This window comes from Trichoderma reesei (genome assembly GCF_000167675.1).
Source record: "Trichoderma reesei QM6a unplaced genomic scaffold TRIREscaffold_7, whole genome shotgun sequence".
Taxonomy (NCBI): Eukaryota; Fungi; Ascomycota; class Sordariomycetes; order Hypocreales; family Hypocreaceae; genus Trichoderma; species Trichoderma reesei.
The window spans coordinates 1,057,367-1,074,229 of NW_006711154.1; the positions used below are offsets into that span (position 1 = coordinate 1,057,367).

The window sequence follows — 16,863 nt, forward strand, 5'->3', positions numbered from 1 at the left end:
TTCAACCCACAGACGCTGACAGGAAGGACACTGACTGCAGCAGATGGCACCAGAGGTCTTCTTCAGCGTTTGCTACGCGGACAAGCAGCCTCCAAAGGCAATCCAAGACTTGCACACCTTCACCCCAGCCATTCTCGATGGCTACTGCCGCCACAGGGTTCAATATGCAGACTATCCCGCCATTGTCGAAGAGCCAGGCCACTGCGTGCGAGGCATGTACGCGACTGGATTGACTGACGCAAACATTCACAAGCTGGACATCTTTGAGGGTGATGAGTATAAGCGGATCAAGGTCAAGGTCAAGCTCCTGAAGATGGAGGACGGAAAGGAAGTTGAGGGAGAGGTCAAGGAGGCGGACGTTTACGTCTTTCTCAACCCCGACCAGCTTGAGAAGCGTGAATGGGACTTTGAAGAGTTCCGCGAGCAGAGGATGAAGCTGTGGACCCGAGGTGACTGGGCGTTCTCAGAAGGTAACTCCTTGAGCTGCTATTACTACGCCCCTTCTGAGAGATCCACGTTTACTGATTTGCAGATGTAGAGGAGAAGGCAGTTGTTGAAAACAACCTGAATCCTTGAGCATCGTACGCTGAGCGACTACACATCAGGTGTGGGCGTACGTCGGATGATCATCATTCGAGTGGTAGACTGATGGATAGACGAACCTTGTCAAGACTCTGGATTCTTGGCGTGTCATATAGAGGAAGACAATGATAGATCCGGACTCTTCTCCAAGATTTGCAGGGATTATAGCCTTGTCCCTCCTGTGCTAACATGACAGGATGGACAATTGCTGTGTACCTACTATGATCTAACAATCGCGCCGTTTCAGATGCCCGAAGTAAGAATCCCGGGTTACGTTTCTCCATACGCTTCTCAATACGCTTCTCATATCAAGCCTTGCACATTGTCGTATATTGCGAACATGGGTAGTTATGAAAGGAACAAAACTTTACCTGATTTTCATATGTTATTCACTGGGACAATCCAGCATCAAGCTCTTACTTTTCGGGTTGTATTCAATGCTGTATCGGTACGGCATCAACGCTCAACAGACATCGACTTCAAATGGCTTGACTACAATGCTGGAAACCGTTCTGTTGTGCGCTTGCTTGTTGCAGCTCGTTGACTCATCTTGCTTACTTTCTATAGAGCTTCTTCTCTCTTCAAATGGCTATATCATTGCGTAATATATATATATATATATATATATATATATCCGACTAGAATTGACGATGGTTTGTTTGTCACAGGCCAGCAAGGCAATCTTCCAGAAACGCACACCATTGCCGAATCAAGAAGGTAGACGGTAGCACCGGAAAAAAGAGCATTTCGGACCTGATACCGAGGTAGCTCGAAGTCTATGACCTGCTGTAAGCGGCGTAATGCTCAAAGAAGCTTAAATGTATATTAATTGAGATTGCGAGGGTGGAATGGTTATTGTGGCTTCGGAGCGATGGGTCTGCCGCTGAGGCGTTGATAGGATAGCCAAAGTATTGTAATGTCCGGATGCAACTTGTGATGAATTCTCGAGCCGAAAAGAGAAGCCTCAGCCGACAGCCTCATCAATAGTCAGTATGAAAGAGGAGCCTGTTGTGTGTCGTTGCGATATTACTGAGCCCGCGGCCAAGGAGGGACCACAGCATTGATTGGAGCCGCAGGGCCATGCCAAGCACAGGGGCTTCTGGCATTGAGCAATCACAGAGATTCATGCGGTGGTTCCGCAGAATTTGAGCCTGTCGGAACCGACGTCCCAGCAATTTCGATTTCTTAGACTTCATCATATTGAGCCGTCTTGGCTGTTGTGTAATTGAGTGTCTGTTTTCCTTTTGTAGGATAATATGGCATTAGTTAAGAATCTCGGTTGGATAAGAGGTCCATGTTGGTGTTTTCACATGTGAGTGCTGGTACGTTACCATCAATGTAACCAGACCAGGTAGACTTTGATCCACGAGAGTGGTTACATCCAAGCGACAAGCACTGTAGTACCCACGGCAGCAACCCGACGCAGTTCTGCTTAGCTAATGCAGTCTTCAAGCATGTACAGTAATATCTGATGAGTACCTATCATGAGTGAGTCCAACACAGTGATATCACAACAGCTTCAACGTCAAGCGCCAGACACACGCGCACGCTCCTCCGGCTCCAGCAGAGCCTCAGGCGGCTATTGAAGCACAGATGCGCCACTAGGATCTGGAGCTATCGAACTGGGTAGGCGCTACGGACCGCTATAGGCTCAACAGCTTCTTAGTTGTTGGCTTGGAAGCTAGAAGGAAGGTGCAGCTTGGACCTGACGCACCGAGTTGCCGTTGGGCAGGCACCAAATACGTCAGAGCCTTGTGCGGTACCTTACTAAGGTATTCCGTACTTAGATACCTACCTAGGTACTTAGTACCTGAGCTGAGAGCCTCGAGGCGGTGAGGAAGCCGGGCTGCAACATCACCAACCAACCCGCTCGCTCACCCTCAGGCGTCAACTTCGGGGCATCGACAAGGCTTCAACGGCTCCGACTGGTCTGCAGCTCGTCGACTTGCTCAAGCCTCAGCGCCTATGACATTCACACTAGCCGTCGAAACGAAACGAAAAAGCCCAAACGACCTGCAGCCATCACCGCTAGCCTGCTGCGAATCCGCGTCCGGTGCCAGATTTGGCGCCCTGCGATTCAGCCCGTTCGCCGCCATTACGCACCGTCAGTCAAGGATCATCCCTATCCGGCTTGCTGTTGTCGTCTGCGATGTCCGGGATACGGTAGAGATGACTGGCAGAAGCGTCCAAGTCGATGGAAGACGGCATCGGCCCAAGCCAGATCGAGACAAGGCACGGAAAAGAAGCTGCTGACCATGAAACGAGCCTTTGTTTCACCAGAAGTCGATTCAACCCCACGGCAAGAGAGGCTAGTTCTGCATAGGTAACCCTGCTGATGAGGTATTAGACACCCCTGCCGCCAGCCCCCCCTGACCCTGCATTCCCAGGGACGAGGTCTGAGAAGAAGTTTTCCTCTTCCAGCGTCGCATTGAGATCTGATGGAGGGACGACTGTTCGCACAGAGACATTTCCGTGTTATTGAATACGCGTCTTTTTCCTTGTGGCGTGGGATGGCATGTCAGAGCGTAGACATGTACCGACGCTGCGACACGATGCATTTTACGAGTACGACGCGTACACACCACTGCCACCTGCACAGTGACCACGAAGTGGCGAGCGCCCCTTTGCCTCGTTCAGTGCGGCAGTGCAGCCTCGGCTGGCAGTTGCCGGACTTCACGACTATGATCTCCAGCGCAAGGGAAAAGGCATGAGAAACACCGACATGCTGGTGTCCATGCCCTGCCATGGGACTCCAAGCAGTCCATAGAGCACGCAACGATGTTAAACCGAACGTCCCAAGAGCCAGCATCGTCGAACAAGCAATTGCCTTCGGACCAACAGAGCATTACATTTCGGGCCGCGGCCGATCCCAATCTGTGTATCCTGGCCGTTTGGCTGGCCAAAATCCCCGTGCACCGTCTCCACATCCCAGGCTCTCTGGAATACTACTAGCAGTATTTCCAGCAACCTCGCAGGTCGCAGCTCAGCAAAACAGTCAAGATGGGAGCATGAAACGCAGCAATATCGCTTTCGTCTCTCTCTTCGTCATTCCTGGCCATTGGCGGTTAACGCATGAAGCCGCATTCTTGACGCGATGCCGACTTCCGCGCACCATCCCAGTGATTGGAGGCAACTGCTCGTTTCTCACACGAGGATAGACGCACGTACTCCGTACTGCATGCTTTGAACAAGTGACATTCCTCGGTTTGGTCAGCTTTGCCTTTGGTGCATCCAACCCCTGAGGCTCACATCCCCGCTACCGAAGCAAATGTGTGTGGCAAGACGGCTTACAAGTCTGCCTCGTTTACGCCAGAAGCTCAGTTTGTTCTTGCAGCTGCAGTAGCTCAGGGACGCGGTGCATCCCCCTCGGCGCCAGCGCAAGACAGCAAACGCGGTACACCGGATACTACTATCACCAACTGTTTTCCTGGATGCTGGCGGCTGATGCAGGAGGAACCTGGCGCCTAAGCAGCTTCAGCCGTCTTTGCCGGAGCACATGGAGATCCATGGTGCGAGCTGTCCTCACTGGTTTTCTCTATGCCATGGCTTGGCATGGCGTGGCCAATTGTGAACGTAAGACCGGGGAGAGCGTGACGGCTGTGGAGCCTACCAATGGGCTACGAGGTGCAGTCTCGTGCTATCGTTTGGTGGCCTCCGAGAATATCTGAACCCAAGGGTTCGGCTCGGCCCAATTGGCGGCCATGGTGTCACGATGCGTCCAGCAGGTACAAGGACGAGTACCAGCGCGGGCAGGGTAGCATTCTGGACTGGGCTCTCCCCCCGCAATCGAAGGTGCCTACGTCTTACTCGTTTCCAAATGCTACCTTGACTGTTCTACGACGCCGGTCAGGCCGCGCCGAACTCACAAGAAAACGCACTTGCAATCCTTCAAGCAGGCCTCCATATTCAAACACGGCTCGAATGATTGCTCAAGGGACTTGGAATAATATTCCTAGTCTGGAGATCAGGCCGTGGCAAGATTGGTCCACCTCGCGCATAATCCAACCCACGGACCACAGACCAGAGGACGTCTGACCCCTGTCCGGGACAAACCCGGTGCACATTCCTGCCCGCGGTATGTGCTAGCCACAGCGTCGCATTGAGCAGCAGGTGGTGGCAAACTTGCTTGTGAAGGATGAGGAAAGCAGAGGAAGAGAGAATGAGAGAGGCCACGCAAAGGTTATCCAGGGGGTTCGACTTTGGCTGATGCTAGCTCTACTTGGCTTCTGGGGTCTTCGGCTGATGCCCACTCTCCTCCGTCCACTTCGGGCGCTGCTCTCGAGATTCTGAAACGACGACTCCAGCCTATCACTGCGCCCCCAAGGGCACTCCCTTCGATGGCAAGCCCGCACTAGTGGTCCGCCGTGCCCCCAAGCCGCGAGATATTCAGCCCGCATCTGTGCTCTACTGGACAGGAACCCCCTTTCCCCGAGGGTCTGCTTCTCCGTGAGCGTTCCCGCCGCCGCTGCTGGAGCGCAACATGCGAGCCATCCCATGTCCCTGTCTGGGCCCCGTCCCCTGCCTCGCCAATGACTCCTTCGTCGCTCTGTTCCTGCAGCTACATCGGGCAACCCTTGCTTGCTTTGTGCTAGTCATGATCTAGGGGTACGGCTGCTTGGACCAGTTCTCCTCCACCGTGCCATTATGCGGCACGCAATGTATAAGATGAAGGTCTCATCCCAACCTTGCCCTGGGTTTCTCTTGTTCCAGACATCTCCAGTCGCCCAGTCCTTCCTTCAAAGTGGTCGTCGTCAAGACTCACTCTCCTTCATTCTTACGCGAGGCTAGTCCTTGTTTTTGTTCTTCATTTTACTTGCTCCATCTCTCAAGCCTTCATTTGCATACGCCAGCCTGGTTGCTCGCTATCCAACCCTGAAGCCTTTCAAAACTCTGAAAAAAAGGGAGCAATAAGAATCTGTGATATCTTTTATATCACGTTTCCGAGTTCTCAAGCATTCTTTTCCATCTTGACGACAACATACACCACTCCAGCACTCGAGCCTTCTTCGTCTGGTACGATTTAGACTCTGCTATCATCTATACCCTCTTTTCAAAATGTTCTCCAAGCTTTTCACCATCACTGCGCTGGCTACGGCCGCCAGTGCCCACATGAAGATGTCCAACCCAGTACCCTACGGCAAGTCAACTCTGGACAACGCTCCTCTTGATCTCAGCGGCTCCGATTTCCCCTGCAAGATTGGAAGCACTGGCTCCTACAACCTCGAGGGTGCCAGCAACGTCTATGCCCAGGGCAGTACCCAGCAGCTCGCCTTCATTGGAAGCGCTGTTCACGGCGGTGGTTCTTGCCAGGTCTCCGTCACTACTGATGCCCAGCCCGACAAGAACTCCGTCTGGAAGGTTATTAAGTCCATCGAGGGTGGCTGCCCTGCGCAAGACCAGGCCGGCAACATGGGTGATGACGCCGCCGCCATCGACCCCTACAAGTACGACTTCACCATTCCCAAGGAGTTGGAGGCTGGCAACTATACACTCGCCTGGACTTGGTTCAACAAGGTCGGCAACCGTGAGATGTACATGAACTGTGCTCCCCTGACCGTCACTGGATCAGGCGGCTCTTCGGGCTTCCTCGACACTCTGCCCGACATGTTCCGGGCCAACATCTTCGGTGCCGGTGATGACAAGTGTTCGACCTTCCCCGACACTGACCTTGAATTCCCCGAGCCTGGTTCGGATGTCGTCAAGCTGAATGGAGCAACGAACGCCTTTAAGGGCCCTGCCAACCCAACTGCTTGCCCGGTCGCTAATGGCAGCGGCGGTGGACAAGCCCCTGCTCCCACTTCTGCTCCCCAGCCGACCGCTGTCCCGGCCCAACCTTCATCGAGCGTCCCCGGCGGCGTTTTCATTACCAAGCCCATTGGTGGACAAGACCCAGCTACCCAGCCTGCTGCGCCTCAGCCTACGGCCGCTTCGCCTGCTTCCCCTCAGCCTCCGGCTTCTCAGCCTGCCGCCGCCCAGCCCGCAGTCACCTCGGCTCCGAGTGTCAACTTGCCTGTGCAGTCCCAGGCCCCCGCTGCCACACCTTCCGCTGCCCCTGCCCCTGCCTCTCCTCCCAGCTCCGGCTCCGGCTCCGGCTCAAGCGGTGCTTTTGCTGCCGGAACTGCCTGCTCCTCTGAGGGCGAGTGGAACTGCGTCGGCGGAAGCCAGTTCCAGCGATGTGCCAGCGGCACCTGGTCTGCTGTTCAGTCTCTGGCTGCTGGCACTGAGTGCCAGTCCGGACAGGCTGATAACCTCAAGATGGTTACCAAGCGAGGCAAGAGGTCGATGCGCCGCGCTAAGCGTGCGTAAGTGTGCGTGATGCACTGCGTTGCTTTTGTTTCTTTCATCCGCGTGCGCACATGGAAGCGAGGCCTCTTTCAAAATTTTAGGGGAGTTGAGATTGCTTCGGTTGGCGATTCGTTGGGTTTCCTTGTCTTGCATGTCGTTTGTGACACCGGCTGATTTTGGATACGGTTTGGTGATTCTTCTTCAAAGCTTGTACATTACTTCACTCTTTCTTTTTCTTTTGCTTCGTTTCCTTCCAGGTTTTCTAGAAGATGGATTGGGTTGACATCTTTTCTCTCACTTTATGATACCGCATATATATAGATACCCCAATCGCGAGAGGGGAAGACATTATCAAAAATACAAACATGTCGGGCATACATATACATACTTTATACATTGTACCTTGCTCGAGTGAGGTGACTGAGTGCTGAGCGGGACTATGCCGGGTTTGCCTATGATGATATTGTCCTTGTTGAGATGTAAGTGGGATCACGTCTCTGACCCAAGACTGGACAATGTAAAGTCTGAATTTGTAACGTCGTGAGCTCGGGTATATCCTAGTTCTCCTCCCTCCTCCTCTCTTCTGGGCTTTATGCTTCTTCAGCTTCTTCTAGATTCTATCTACTTGCTCACAGCCAATTATCATTCTCATGTTTTGACGCCGTCTTCAGACGCAAGACCCTCTTCTTCAAGAACCCAGAACCCTGCCTCGTGTCCCCCCTTTCCAGCGAAGTCGGATTCACCGGCACCACCCGATCCGCGTAGTCGATGCCGATATGCGCCTTTCCATCACTACCGACAAATCGCCCAAAGCTGTACTTTGGAACCACTTCGCCATCCTTGGCCACATCCTCTTCGCCCTCGCCCTCGCCCTCGTACTCTCGTGTCAGTTTGCTCGGCGCAATGTACGCCACCAAAGACCCTATGTTGGTGGGCATGCGCGGGAGGAAAAATGTGACGCCGCAGCCATAGAAGAAGAAGACCATGATGATGTAGAGGCTGAGGATGGTGGTGCTCGTGATGAATGCGGTCGTCGACACAAAGATGCGTGTTTCGGTAACGGTGCGGTTTCCCATCACAGTGGTTCCGTTCTCTGCGTCGACAAAGACGTCCTGGTGTAGCGTGACCATCATTGCAAAGATCCGTTTGTAGACGTCTGACACGATAGGGAGGAACTGCTCCGGGTCGGGCGTCGGCTTCGTGGGATCCAGAAAGTCCGAGTTGCCGCTGTATAGTTTAAGTAGGTACATGAACCAGGTGTACGAAACGTCGTCGGAATGCCATCCCTCAGAATCGTCGTAGCCCTGAAAACCATTGTTGATATCGTTGATGATCGGTGGATAAGTAAACGAGCTCGGATATGGGATTGAGGACGTGAAGTTGCTAATGGGCGTTGCATTTCTGATGTATCCCTCGCTGTCGAACACGACCCGAAAATCGGCAACTTTGTAAACCGGCTTGCACACGACAAGAGACGTGTTCATCACACCCGTCTTGTTCTTGATATCCGCTCGGGACCATCCCACCAGGAATGAGTTATCGCACTCATTTACAAAGTCGTTGAAGACATCCTTGCCCGGTCTCATGGTGTTGGCAACCTCTGCTGCGGCTCGCCCTTCAGGTACCTTGTAGTCCGTTTTGTTGAACGATAGGGTTGCAATGGAATACTCCTTGGCGCAGCCTTTCGGCGGAGGATCGGTTCGACCGAAACTCGTGTTCACCGTTGGCGGCTCGTTTTCTGTGACTATCGTGCCCATGGATATACACGAAGGATCTACACCGAATCCGGTTGTTGTGACAGTGTATAGGTCGTTTCCTGAAGGGGTCTCGGATGTGATGTTGACAGGGAGGTAGGTAAACTCGGCCGTGGTCCATGGCGGTAAAGGGGCTCCAGAGGACCAGTTTGCCATGAGCGTGTACATAGGATCTTCGTAATTATCGGGCAGACCCGCGATCCATTTTGAAGTGACGTTTTGCACACCCGTTTGATCGAATTTTGCCTGCTTCACAGGTGTCATCACGACGGGATACACTTTCTGTGTGGGACTGTCATTAAATATGGCGCCCAGCCCGACTGCTAGAACATTTGCTAATAGAGCAATGATGCAAATAGACCCTAGAAGGAGATGCCCGGATCGAAAGGCTCGCCAAAGAGCAAGCTGCGGCGGTAACGCGGTGTATCGAGCGTCAATCGTTCGCTTGGCGGTCCCGCGTCCAGATGTAAGGTCGTAAAATGGCTGCAAGAGGCACAAATATCGGTTGAGCATGACCCAGAACGGTTCGACCACTGTTGAGAATATAGTGGGAAGGTAGCTCGTCAGCAGCTGGTTGACTTCAAAATTCGTCGAAGGGCGGACAAGTCCTAGATGTAGCGAATCAGTTTTTACTCTCTCATACATTGTCATACATTGGTATTCTCCAGGTCGCTGTGTTCGTACTTACCTCCTAGAACGGTATCCTGATGCTGCAGATACGAGACAACAGCGACAGCAGCGCATAGGCACACTGCAAATGCGATTCCGACAACTTTGCGTAGAGCAAATGGCTTGATGGGCAGATAATGACCTATTTGATCCGATCCAGCTCGGCCGGAGTTCGCTTCTGACGGCCCTGTCTGCGCTTGGATAGGGACGTCCAGCAGCTCAAGCCTCGTCACCCCAGAGGCGTCTTGACATTGGCACGATAGCTTGAACGTGCAGTCGCCAAGCTGCTCCTTCAGCTGCTCAGCAGTCAGATTCCCCTTGCCGCTGAACTTGTTGAGCAGACACGGGCTCTTCTGAATCAGAGAAATCAGGGAGCCCAAGGATGCCGGATCCGATAATAGCAGGGTTGGGTTTCTATGACAGACCCATAACAAGACCAATGTGAGCACGGCCACAAAAGCAAGGCCCCCTTCCACCAGAGCCGTAAAGACGCGGCTGACGAGGATGCCGTATTTCACCAGGTAGACGTTTCCTTCAGTCGCGACTGTATTCGTGCTGTTCACAAGCATCGTGTGAAAAGCTACAGAGAACATGACCTTGTGCGCTAAACGGTACGAATCGCCCAGCACGGTCGTGTTATAGTATGAATCGATGGAGTAGTTGTGCAGACCCATCATGACTCCCACCATAGGCCAAAATGGATAAGACAGCCCAAATGGATCCAGGCGAGTGTCCAGATCGAGGAGGTGTGTGAACGGATGGTCCCTAGGCACCTCGACTGATGACATCCCGTTTGCAACAAGGTATTCGAAGGCCGAGCTGTTGAACTCCGTCACCGGGAGAACCTCTGGTGGTGATAAGGCTGTGATCTGCTCATCAACGGGGACATATCCAGGCATCTGGACCATAGCTGACACATTCTGCTTATAGTAGGACGTTTCGCAGAAAACCGCAGTCATATTGGCTGGGCCACTGGATCCATGCTCCCAGTGGCCCCATGTTCCGAGAAATTGGTTGAATGCTTCTTTTGAACAGGTCCAGCTAAGTGCAACTTCTCCCCAGGCACTGTCTTGGTAGCCAACGTACAGCATCTGGTAGTCAGAAATGGTGGGCGAGCCGGGGGAGGCAACAATGCTGGATGCATTGCAACCCATACCGTTGATGAAGTTGTATGTGCCTCCAGCCACCCACTCTACTTCAGCTGGCCAGCACTTCAAGTCCGTCCAGTATTTCGTAGTAGTGCCGGTGAAATTGGCTATATTGCCTTCAACAGGCTCACCAGGTTGAAAGGGCATCAGTGTATAATCGGAGGTCGTGAAGGCGGGATAGGGGCGCTCCAACCAGGCCATTCCGTACCCAGAGTTCATCACTGATTGATCCATGTATGTGGCTTGCGTCAACGAATCCATGAACACGGACGGTGCTGACATGGCGACGGTTTTATTCATCAGCACGGGGCCAGTTCCTAGACAGGAACTCTGAAGGGGTGTGATCATCCAAAAGATGATAACCATGACGGTTCCCGAGTAGAACACTGCCCAGTGCCTGGTAATTTTCTATTTAGTAGATGGCTCTGACTTATGCATGTGCACTGGGGATGTTGGTATAATACCTTTGTTTCGCAGCCTTGAAAGGAACGAAGGCTACAAAGTCCACGGGATAATCTAGAAAGACTGATTTCCGGCCAGTTGCACCATCTGGCTTGGACACTTCTGTCCAGGGCTGCATACGCTTGATGTCTAGATCAATCCAGTTCCACACCAGACTGTATAGTACCGCGATGATGGTGGGGAGGTAGAGGTAGGTGAGATTGACAGCGGAGGGTATGTCGTCGGCATCGTCAACCAGCGATAGGCCGCCGAACTTCTGGCTTCTCTGTGCAAGGACTTCGAGTAGGACAATAATAATAACAGACGAGATGACGAACGAGATCAGGACAGGAGCCTTCATCGTACTCGGCTTCCAGCCATGTCCGCAGGAAGGAGAAGCATCGCCAACTGGGATTCCGGTGAGCATTTTTTCCGCCGTGATTGGCCGTGGCTCTCATATATCACTGACCCCTCCTTGATCTCCTCCACCTGGCCATCCATCCGGGAGACAATAACTTCTTTTTCGGCTCACTTTGCACATGATTTGTGTATGTGAAGTCGTTTGCTGTTGGCCGCCCTACACCCGTCGAGGGCGATAGGGGCTCAAGCTCAGCTCGAGTCGCCATTATTCGAACCGATTCCGTCGTGTATCTTTAAACAAAAGGCGCCGGAAAGGGGGACTGCAATCTTTGAGAACTGGCAAGAAACGATAGTAGAGGAAGAGACCGCAGAAACAAACTAAGGAAGAAGAACAGAGAAACGGATCGATAATAAAGGAACTGCACCGCTGGGGTATCCGAGAAACCAAACAACTGAAGAAAACACAAAAGAAAAGGAAAGGAAACCTGATGAGAGATAGAGCAAAAAGGCTGAAGCCCAACCACGGGGCGCATCTTGCATATTAAATGCTCGATGGAGGCCCCCATCTGATACAACCCAGGAGACGAATCTGCAACCCGTGAAGATAGCTTAATCCAACAACCAACAGCAGATATACTCCCGCCTCTAACACTCAGTCACCTCGTCCTCCGCATCAGGCTGTTACCACCACATCTCCCAAACCTGTTGGTTCCCAGCTCAGCCCGGCTCGGCTCACACACCCCTTGCTGGCAGACAACATGGTAGCTTGAAACCCGGCCAATCTCCACCTGCAACGGCAGCGGTTTAAGCGCCGGCTTCTGCCTCACGCAGCCAATAGACGCGGATCTCGACGGGCAATAGCCGCATAAGCGGGCTGGCGGACCCGTTGAACTTGTCCTGGAAGGGAGGAGGGGGGAGCATCGCAAGGCTTTTTCGGCGTGTGAAGATTGCTGCTGTAGCATCGCTTAAGGGCGCAGAGGTGAAGTGCAAGGGAGGCGACAATTATAGCAGTAGTAGTAGTAGTCAAGAAGAAGAAATGATGGGAAAGGTTGAAGACGACGAGGCTGGCCTATGCCATTCCAGTCCTTGCCTGAGGCAACGAACCATGAAGAGGCTGACAAAGATTGACAATCGGAAGGAAGGACTCACATGAGGCGATACACGTTCGGGCAAGATCGTGTAACTTGCCAAATCGAGAGCTTCCTATTTAGGAAGGGCAGTGCATCTACTAGGTACCTCTTGTACGACGCGAACTACCAATTCTCTATCCTTTCACTGCCATTCACATTCTAATCTACTTACTATGGTTCTTTTTCGCATCTGAATTATACAATCTCTCAGTCGCTTGAGGCATGTCGGTAGCAATGTATCACATCTCGTAATGAAAATGATCTGCAACTCAGATCAACCATAAGCGCCCTGATCCCTGCCCAACAAGAGACCCATGGCGAAGAACGCTTACACGAGCAATCACAACTCCGCAATAAGTAAAGATACCCATTGTGACAATACAATTCTCACCAACAACATCGTTCAAAGCGTCATTTCTTTACCCTGTTCATCGAGTCCACAAACCTCGACCATGTGCTCAAACTGTTCCTTCATCTCTCTATAATACCGCACCACCTTCTTCAAACTGCTCTCAACAAGACTTCTCTGGTATTCACCATGCCCCAGCGCACTCACATCGATACCGAAGCTCTTCAATATGGCGCCCTGCTCGTCTGGTCGAAAACTACTAAGCTCCATTCCCATGACATCTTGACAAATCACGGCCACGATGGTCTTTTGAGCCTCATTAAAGACGTCCTCCATGTCCTTCATATACTGCTTGACTGGATGTATAATGTCAGTGCGGGTATCAACGGAGAATAGGCAAGCACTCACATTTCTTGATTGCTTCCACCTTCTCCGAAACACCGCCGTATGCTACCGCAGCCGCAACAGCCCCTACGCATAAGATTGCGGCAATCGTCCAGCCAAGAGGAGTCGAGGCCAACGTCCCATAGAGAATGGCTCCTCCGGTACCTACTCCTCCAACACCGGATGCTGCAGCCCCAATCGCGAGATGTCTAGGTGACAGCGCCCTCCTGTCATATTGCAGAAGCTGATCATCGAGGTACGGCCTCAGAAGATTGCTAGCCTTGGAGAGCATGATGCTGCCTGTACGGAGGTTCAGGCCAGTCATGTAAAGAAGTTGAGGAGTGGCGGCTAAGCGTGATTATGGTTAAGACTTCTAGGAGATCTAATGGGAACAAAGGGAGGAGAGTACTTACATATGCCCTTATCCAGTTTGACCGGACAGCTCAGGTCTGTTTTTGCCAGGTTGTCTAGTACGCCCGAGAGTTCGCTCTGGAACTCTTTAAAAGGAGCAACGGTCGGTATCCATTCGACTGGTGCTGCCGGCCGCTCAGCCGCCGTCTGGCCCGAGTTGGCCTCATACAAGAATCTCAACTGCGTCTCGTCAGACTGTCCGTTTGCCGAACAAGAGGTATCAATCGTACATTTTCAGCCATTGTAGCAAGAGGCTCGATGTTTTCGAGGCCGGTAGACCGCAAATTGAAGACAGTCTCGACATCGTGCGCGTGCATCAAGGAGAACTTGGGCTTCGTCTGCGTTTGGAAGAGCCGATACACGGAGAAGATTTCGACTACCTGGGATAGCATCGACAGTCCGTTATCAACTGTAGAAAGCCTTGTTAATGATATCAGCAACATCCTAGGTACATTAATGTGTGGAAGAAAGAAATTATACCGGCCCACAAGCTCGTCTATGTCTGTCACCTCAGGGGGTACCGATAGTTCGTCGACACGGATGCTGAGCTTATTGATGACGAAAAGCTGGCAATATCTTCCTCTATGGTCGGGTATCACATTACGAGCAACAAGGCTCATAGTATGAGGCTTTCTATTGATGCCGAGAAAGAACTTCAGGACCACGGCCGGAACGACACGCCTAAAGAGGTCTCGAACATGATTTTGAGCCCTGCCGTTGGGGTCGTAGTTGGTATACTCTGTGTGTTCGAAGTCGACCTTGAACAATGGTCAGCGGCGACGATTTCGATAGGGTCAGGTAGAACAGGGTCCTTGCCTGGATGGGAACAAAGTCGTCGCGATCAGCATCGCCATATGGCTCGACAACGTCAACCGTCCGCACATTCCAATTGACCGGTTGCGCCTCCTCGAATGCCTCGGCCAGATGCTCGTTCTTTTCCTGGCATCTGCCGTGACTGGAAAAGTACCATATTTCTAGTCGGACCAGAAGCTTGGGTGCTGCGCTGGAAATGTCATCGTAATTCGGCGGCGGTCCTTCCATTCCAAGGCGCAATCGTGTAGATGTCTCAAGTGCCAGATATTGGACGATGAAAATGGCCAGCGCTTGACTACCTAGCAGGAGTCCCTGTGTAAATGAAAGTCTCTAGAGTTGGTTTCAGGCAAAATCAGAGCGTACATTAACAAATTCAATGTCCATATCCTACATCTCCCATTATACTGACAATGGCGTGACATCGTTCCAGAGCACCACCAAAACTCTTCTCCCACGGGCTAACACACAGCCTTGCCTCGGCTCTCCTCCATGTTCAATCTCATCATACCCATATGGTCAAACGTCACGTCGCTGCATAGAACGTCTCTGATTGAGACCCAACCTATGTCTCCGAGGCGGGGTTTGCGCCAGCGGATTGGACATGATGCAAGGACGAACACGTAGCCGGGGATAACTGGCGAGGCTGCTGTACATGTATGCACTCAACTTACATGTATGCTGCGGGGTTGCGGCCAAAAGAACTGGCCAGGCTTGGCTCTTGAACTGCAACATCGTCTGACGAGATTCGGTACGTTCGGGCTGTACGTACTTGTATAGGTACAATTTCAACCTGCATGCCCTCGATCATACTGATGGGCTTCTGAATGCTCATCTATCCTTGCTTCTGCAAAGATCCCTCAGTTCCTACAACATCTTACGAAGACAATATTTGGTAATATACCGCCCTCAACATGCAAGGAGAACGTCCAGGAACAACATACGAGACGACCAATCTCATTCATTGCCCATCTCATGTTCCATGCGACACCGCAGCCTCATATGTATACACATCCCGCAACTATCATGAATTCGACGAAGCAGAAAACTGGATAGAACTCGAGTCAAAGACACGCTCCGTTCGTTATCACCTATCAGAATGCATCCAATACCAAAGCCGCCACGAAGACGCAGATATCGCAACTCTCATCGACGACCAATGTAAGTCAAGCCCTACATCTCCAAGGAAAGCACTGAGTTCAGGGCATTTGTAAACTTATCATAGAATGAACAGCAGAAGCAGAAGCAACATCTTCCCAGCAACGCAGTGATTATACCGTCACAAACGACAACGAAGCCACGTCCAGGAACCGCTGGCGTCTAAAAGTCGCCTCTGACATGGCTCTCTCCGGACTATCTGCCATGGAACATATCCTAGACATGCTACGAATCTACAGAAACGGCAGAGCAAGTGCCAGCATCTTCCGTGACCTCGCCAATTGGTCTGTCCCTCCCCCTCCCCTTCTCACTACATCACTTACGTCTTCCTTCACCATCCAAGAGAATATAGCTAAACAAGCAGGCCTCACAGGTTCTTCCTCATGTCCGCCTCCTACGCAATCCGCACCCTACACTACAGCCCCCCCATCGACACCACCGCCGATGCAACCCTCCTTGTGTCAGGTTGTCTCGCCCTACGCTCAACCTGCCAGCTCTTCCACATTGGCATCCGCAGCCTCGTCATCAACCGCTGCCAGAACATCGTCATCTCTCTGATGTTCCGCGTCCTCTCCGGCGATGTCGATCGTCAGGACGTCGAGTCGCTTCACGGTTACTGGTTCCGTGGATTGAGTATGTTTAGGGTTGAGGAGAGAATCAGCTTGCCTGTGGAGAGAGAGTTTCGGCCATCTTGTGGATATTTTGCTCAGAAACCGTTGCCTACTCCCGGATATGTCATTCCTGACGACAGTTGACAGCCGCCATGTCAATATTGCTTCTGCTTCAGCCCTCATTACCACTCAACCTCGACTAGGTAGATCCACCACAAACAAACCTGTAAACAAGCCATCAACAAGCCATCAGACAAACATCAAATACATAAAATAGCAAGCCAATGACCAAACTAACTAGCGGCAGCCTTTGATCCCGAACCGCCACCCGCTCATTGGCCCATACACTCCAAAGGTGTCCCCTCGTCAAGCCACTTTCACGCCACCAAGACATTCAACATCACCACAAGGCTTCAGTTTAGGTTCAATTGGAGATTAATCTTCCCATTCATCCTCGACTACTCTACTCATGGCAAGCCCGTGTTATCCTTCTCATTACCAGTAACAGTCCAATGCAGAATAAGCTCTCATATGATACACTGCAATAACAAACGCGTTGCTCATTCACAACAAGCCTCCCTCATCATGCCCAGCGGCAGCAAGACTGCATGGCCTCGGGCCACGCACGGTCCTTGCTCAACCAGTTACCACAAAGGAGAGAGGCAACAGTCCGTCTTCACATCGTATGCTGAATCCCTCTGCCGCTCTAATGCTCCGCCAAGCGCTGTACATCTTCAAGAAATAGGGTGTAGGAGAAGAAAAAGAAAAAGT

The 16,863-nt window shown here is 52.0% G+C and overlaps 5 protein-coding genes across 5 annotated transcripts; 3 read left to right on the forward strand and 2 right to left on the reverse strand.

Moving 5' to 3' along the window:
- Positions 1 to 43: 43 nt before the first annotated feature.
- TRIREDRAFT_60562 (uncharacterized protein) lies at positions 44 to 538 on the forward strand (the record flags this gene model as incomplete). Its single annotated transcript, XM_006964504.1, has 1 exon — positions 44 to 538. The coding sequence occupies one exon, from the start codon at positions 44 to 46 to the stop codon at positions 536 to 538; it is 495 nt and encodes a 164-aa protein (XP_006964566.1).
- A 4,816-nt stretch (positions 539 to 5,354) lies between these two features.
- TRIREDRAFT_22129 (glycoside hydrolase) lies at positions 5,355 to 6,888 on the forward strand (the record flags this gene model as incomplete). Its single annotated transcript, XM_006964340.1, has 2 exons — positions 5,355 to 6,426; positions 6,529 to 6,888. Exons 1-2 carry the CDS (start codon positions 5,638 to 5,640, stop codon positions 6,886 to 6,888), a joined length of 1,149 nt encoding a protein of 382 aa, XP_006964402.1. The 5' UTR covers positions 5,355 to 5,637.
- A 608-nt stretch (positions 6,889 to 7,496) lies between these two features.
- TRIREDRAFT_77254 (uncharacterized protein) lies at positions 7,497 to 11,380 on the reverse strand (the record flags this gene model as incomplete). The annotated part of the gene is made up of 4 exons (XM_006964694.1): positions 11,349 to 11,380; positions 10,903 to 11,287; positions 9,310 to 10,835; positions 7,497 to 9,229 (listed from the first exon to the last, which is right to left on the reverse strand). Exons 1-4 carry the CDS (start codon positions 11,374 to 11,376, stop codon positions 7,497 to 7,499), a joined length of 3,672 nt encoding a protein of 1,223 aa, XP_006964756.1. The 5' UTR covers positions 11,377 to 11,380.
- A 663-nt stretch (positions 11,381 to 12,043) lies between these two features.
- Positions 12,044 to 12,593, reverse strand: TRIREDRAFT_106583 (uncharacterized protein; the record flags this gene model as incomplete). Its single annotated transcript, XM_006964695.1, has 3 exons — positions 12,044 to 12,192; positions 12,389 to 12,442; positions 12,542 to 12,593. The coding sequence occupies 3 exons, from the start codon at positions 12,591 to 12,593 to the stop codon at positions 12,044 to 12,046; spliced, it is 255 nt and encodes an 84-aa protein (XP_006964757.1).
- Positions 12,594 to 15,422: 2,829 nt separating this feature from the next.
- On the forward strand, positions 15,423 to 16,322 carry TRIREDRAFT_106584 (uncharacterized protein; the record flags this gene model as incomplete). The annotated part of the gene is made up of 4 exons (XM_006964505.1): positions 15,423 to 15,484; positions 15,721 to 15,765; positions 15,855 to 16,114; positions 16,300 to 16,322. The coding sequence occupies 4 exons, from the start codon at positions 15,423 to 15,425 to the stop codon at positions 16,320 to 16,322; spliced, it is 390 nt and encodes a 129-aa protein (XP_006964567.1).
- Positions 16,323 to 16,863: the final 541 nt, after the last annotated feature.